The 5,608-nt window shown below is 33.8% G+C and overlaps 1 protein-coding gene across 1 annotated transcript; it reads right to left on the minus strand.

Moving 5' to 3' along the window:
• Window positions 1–322: 322 nt before the first annotated feature.
• On the minus strand, window positions 323–3,678 carry LOC117913994 (probable pectinesterase/pectinesterase inhibitor 35). Its single transcript, XM_034829145.1, has 2 exons — window positions 2,634–3,678; window positions 323–1,281 (listed from the first exon to the last, which is right to left on the minus strand). Exons 1-2 carry the CDS (start codon window positions 3,625–3,627, stop codon window positions 614–616), a joined length of 1,662 nt encoding a protein of 553 aa, XP_034685036.1. The 5' UTR covers window positions 3,628–3,678; the 3' UTR covers window positions 323–613.
• Window positions 3,679–5,608: the final 1,930 nt, after the last annotated feature.

Raw genomic sequence — 5,608 nt, forward strand, 5'->3', positions numbered from 1 at the left:
AATTGCCATATAATAGGTCGATGTAATATCTTTTTCGCACTTGTCGTCTACGTCAACAGTAAATCGAACCCTTTTTTAACACGTCATTCTTCATGCACTATTTTTGTTCTTTAAAAACTATATCATATCACATGGAATAATTTTTCAAAGAAATTATCTATATATATATATATATATATATATATATACATGTACACTGATGTGGTATTGATAGTAACATGTCCAGTGTTTTTAATCCTACCAAGAATCTTTAATTGAAGAGAGATGAGAATCTTAGTTGTGGGGAGAGAGAGAGAGAGAGAGAGAGAGAGATTCAAAAACATCCAATATTGAAAACACCCAATTTTGCATTATCGCTGGAAAGTAATTCTATCCCACACAGACAAATTGGATATGGAGGCAGAGATGTGGATAATACCATTCATGTACTGGATAATACCACCTAATATCTACACCCAGAGAAGCAGAAAAGTCAGAAGAAACTTAAGGCTAATACAACAGGACAATGGCCTTTCGACCTACACACACATATATATATATATACACATTGCGATATTGTAGGACCAACATGTCCTCTTTGGACTAGTATGCGCCCTATACTTCACGGCCTACCCTAATTAATCAGCCCTGAATCGAAAGATACCCCAGTCGAGGGCAGCCAGGCGTTCCCAGATATGAATTCCCCAACAGTGAACTCTTGAGCGTCACTGGCCGTGAGTTCACCCTGGTACCCACCCCACTTGACCCGCCCGGACGTTGACGCCCCAGGCCCTCCATTCATGTACTCGCCGTAAAACAATGTGCTCAGGGCAAAGCTTCCAGACCAGGGATACCACCCTGAAGGGGGAATTGAGCCATCCAAGTATGACTGCATGATCACAGTTCTGGAATACTTCTTCCAGGGTCGGCCAAGATACGTGGTGGACCCCTCTGTCGTGATCTTGCAGTTATGTATCGAGATTCCGGTGTTCTGATTGGGATCCTCCCGGCCCTGGGCCGTCACGAAATTGTTATTGCTGTTTTTTCTGGCGTTAAGGTTGCAGCTCTGGAAGACAACCGCGGAGTTTCCGAAAATGAAGTCTACGGTCCCATATATATCAGTCTCTCTGTAGAATTGACGCTTGGAGAGAGTGTAGAGGGTGTCCTGGTAACCGATAATGGAGCATCGGAAGACCACAGATCGATCCGATCCGACTCGAAGGGCAACAGCCTGCCCCTTGCCCGGACCCGCGTCGTTCACAATGGTTATGTCCCGAACAATGAATCCATCGCCCATCACACCTAAAGGACCCAAAGTTAGCAAGGTGGCATCATTTTCAGCAAAAATTTGCTTACTTCCAACAAAGAAAAACAAATATCATCTAAGAAATCCAACCTTCTTTTTCTTTTTTGGTAATTTGGATGTCGATAAAATAATTGAAAAAAATAATTAAATTATTAAAAATAATAATTCCAATTTTTCCCTACTTTATTTAAAAAATATATCAAAAAATTAATAATAAAGGTTGACAATTTTTAAAGCTTATATTTGTTAATTAATATTTTTAAATAAAGGTGGACTACATCTTTTATATTATAACTTAATATTAATAATAAGTTTATTTTAGTTATATTAGTTAATATCAATAAATTACTTTTTAAATGAATAAAAAAATATATATTTTGACTTTTTCTATTCAACCAAAAAACAAACAACATCTTATACCAAAAGGATAATAAAATAACTTACTATATATATGAACAAAAATAAAGTTAAAAAAAAAATCTATGATACTTATTAATATCTAATTGAACTTTTAATATATCCACGTAAAATTAGTATCAATTATTTAAGCAAATAATTAAATAGAATTATTAAAGAAAGCAAAGAAGTTTAAGTATAACCTAATTAGATCATGGATGAGATATAAAATAATAAAACTTCATGTACAAAGTAATAAAATTAAGGTAGGATTAAGTTATGCATATAGTAGTCCCTGAGTTACGATAATTTCTCCATATGGTACGGAAGAGGTACTATTAAGTATCATAATCGAATGTTCAGACCAATAGAATGATATCATAATTGAATGGATCGTATGTGTTCATTTTTTCACTTTTTAAAATTAATCGGTGTCCTCTATATGTTAATATATTTGTTTTTACGAGTCTTATCATATTTGTCAATATGTTTGTTTCAATGGATCTCATCATATTTGTTAATATGTTTGTTTCTACGGGTCTCATCATTTTCACATTGTTTTTAGTACATGTCAATTTATGTTTATAACATTGTAATAGAAAATCATTTTCATGTGACAATATAAATTGTTTTATTATCTCACTATATTTTCAATTATCTAGATTTAAATTATTTCTATTAAATAATGAATTTTTTATGGTTCTTAAACCTTGACTTAAAGTGATTAAGACACTCCTTGGATTATTTAAAAATATCTTTACGATAATTTTAAAAATTCAATTTTAATTTAAAATTTAAAATTATTGCTTTGGACTGTTACATCAAAATAATAGAAGGTTGAAATTTCATATATTTGATTTTCTAAAATAATGGCCATTTTAAAAATAATTTCGAAAAAAAATAATTTATTAATTTCTTAAAAAATATATGTTTAAGGATGAAAAGATCTTACCGACGGTGGCGGAACCGAAGGTTGAGGAGCCGCCAGCGGCACTTTTGTGACCCACAATGACGGTTTTGCCCTTCCCGTCACCTACTAACATAACGTTTTTTTGGCTGGTAGGGATCTTAAGACCCTCGTCATAAGTCCCAGCTTTCACGTGAATTACGGTTCTACCCTCGCCCTCCAATGTGACCACCATCGCTAAAGCCTCACCAATTGTCTTGTGTGTCCCACTGCCATCCTTGGCCACCACTGCAGTGGCCCCAATCTCCTCTACAGAAGCTTCCAGAAGCTTCCTTTCCGCCGCCGTCACCCACCCCGGAAACCTATCCGACAGCAGCCTCCGGTGGTGGCCGGCGGTATTGGTTCTTTGTGCCTCCTTTGATGGCCTTGTGGACAAATGGAGTGCTAGAGAATTGCTGATGGAGTAGGTCAAATTTTGTGCCATGGGCCGCATTAGACCATTTTGGCCTCCAGTCTGGTAAGTCTGGATGCTCTCCAGGCATGTAGCTTGGTTGGTCAGCGCAGCGCTGAGCCAAGTTTGGACGTCGTCGGGATCTTCGATTAGGGTTTTGCGGCGGTTCGCGACGTTGGTGAGTTGGTCTAGAGTGTCATCAAGTAGCTCCATACAGTCATCGGTGCCGCGAACGATCTGAGTCTTGTGATCAAGCAGCATGAGATCATGAACATGGGCACGGGCTGATCGCGCTTGGTTGAGGCTGAACTGCACTGAAAGATCGAAGAGGTCGGCCTGGGTTTGAGGGACAGCGCCATTGGTGGATGAGAGGAGAGCTGACTGGCATGCTGTTTGGTAGAAGGTGGCTTTGCAAGCTGCAGAGACAATGGCTTCCATAGAGGCTTTAGGGACAGTGGAGGTGTGGGAGGATGAGGCTAAGCCTGAAACTGCAGTGGTTAAGGCCAACACTAGAAAGATTGTGCACCCCCATGAAAGGTGTTTGCTTGGTGTGCCACCATGGGAGGAGCTTGGTCTTTGATGAAACATGCTTATTGAGATTAAGCGAATAAGAGAGAAAGAGAGTAGGCGAGAGTTGAGGATGGATCAAACACAAGCCTCAAACCCCTATTTATAACAATTTTTGTTGCATCATCCCTGGCATTGCCCGTAAATCACTGTCTAACATTTTTAAGGTTTAGGGTTTAAGGTTTAAACTTTAATATTCGACTGTGCATGTTCGACTGTGCATGCATAATTGAGTTTTTTGTGTGATATAAATAAAAAAGAAACACGTCATCATTCGAAAAAAAAAAAACTATAAGCACTTTTATAAAACAAAATTTATAATCATCCATTATTATCCGAAAGCAAATGCATGGTAATACTTGAACATGATAAAGGAGAACGAAAACTTTGTCAAAAGAGTGATAATTGTCACATTGATGTATTAAGTGGGTGGATCCCGCAACAAGAAAATATAAGAATAGTCACATAGAAGACTAGCCAGCTAGCTAGCTTAAACTTGGTGGTTCAAAGTAAGCACCAATCAGATGAATTTAATTTTCAAAGTCTTTGTCGCCAAAAATGAAAAAGAAAAAGAAAAATATGACCACATAATATTAAAGTATTTTTAAACAAGAGGCATCAAATCGTGGAATTAATTAATAAAAAGTTCTATGGCTTTCCAACCACACTATTTCCTTTTTTTTTTTTTAACCTCTTTCATTTTATTGGCTCCATTTTCTTCCAAGATGTGATAAGTTGAATGATGGGCATATTGAGTTATTTTATCCATATGACTAAGAGAATTATAAACGTGTATCATGATAATGAAAACAAATGTTTTTAAATAATTGGTGCTTTTTAAAAAAAAAAAGGAAAAATAATAGTATTCCATGATTTAAAAAATGACTTATGCTCGATTTGGTAACTGTTTTTAAAATGGTTCTGAAAATTAGTTTTTTAGAACTATTTCTTGATGTTTTGTAAAATAAAAATCTGTTTGAAATTTTGAAATATTTTTAACATATTTTTAATTTTTCTAAATATATTTTTTTAAAAAATTATATTTAATGATTTATTTTTAATTATTTTATATGTTTGTATAATTATTTTTTAAAACAATCCTCAAAAACAAATGAAAGCAACTACATGTATTTTTTAAAAATATCTTATTTTCTAATTATCAAATGTGTTTTCCTTTTTAAAGGACTAGAAAGTTGTTCTTAAAAATAATTTTCAAACAAATCCTTAACTTTTTTCTTTTAAAAATAAATAATTCCTAAAAACATGTTATTTTGCTACCAAGAAGACCCTTTCAAAGTTTGTTCTTTTCTCTATATATAAGTTTTTTTTTTTTTTTTTTTTTTGTTTCTTTTCTTGGATGTATCCCTAAGGCTTGGAACTGTCAAAAGAAAAATAACATGATGACAAAAGCGAATTGGAAACGTATAAAATGAGTGCTGAAATTCAAAATTGGTGTCCAGTTTATTCTAACCCAAGAAAGGAGTTAATCATAAATCAAGTCTGGTCCACAATCATAATGGAACCCACCATGCAGTTAGTGACCTGCCCCTATAATAGTCAACAAAGTTCACCTTACTCACCTTAGGCCATTAGCAATTTTGATTCTTTCCATAGTTTTAAAGTAATTTACTTTCAAACTTTAAATCATTTTTTTTTTCCATAACTTAATATAAATTTTTATAAAATAGAAAAAATTAAAATATTTTCTTTAAATAAAAAAATTAATATGTTAGATTTTTTTTACTTTTTAATGCTTAATAAAAATAAAATATTATAAAAACAAATAACTTAATATTTAAAAGTATTAATCACTATTTTGTTTTAAGTTCTATTTAGAATCAAGTAAGAAAAACAAACACCACCACCTAAGGCTCCAATATTTCAATTTCTAAAAACGGCCAAAAATAATTTCCAGAAAATCTTAATTCTCATGTTGCCTTTATGTTGAAAAAAGACAAATTAAATGTAATACATTTTGAATTTCCATTTTGTATTTAAATTG

The sequence above is a fragment of the Vitis riparia genome, chromosome 5 (genome assembly GCF_004353265.1).
Source record: "Vitis riparia cultivar Riparia Gloire de Montpellier isolate 1030 chromosome 5, EGFV_Vit.rip_1.0, whole genome shotgun sequence".
NCBI lineage: Eukaryota > Viridiplantae > Streptophyta > Magnoliopsida > Vitales > Vitaceae > Vitis > Vitis riparia.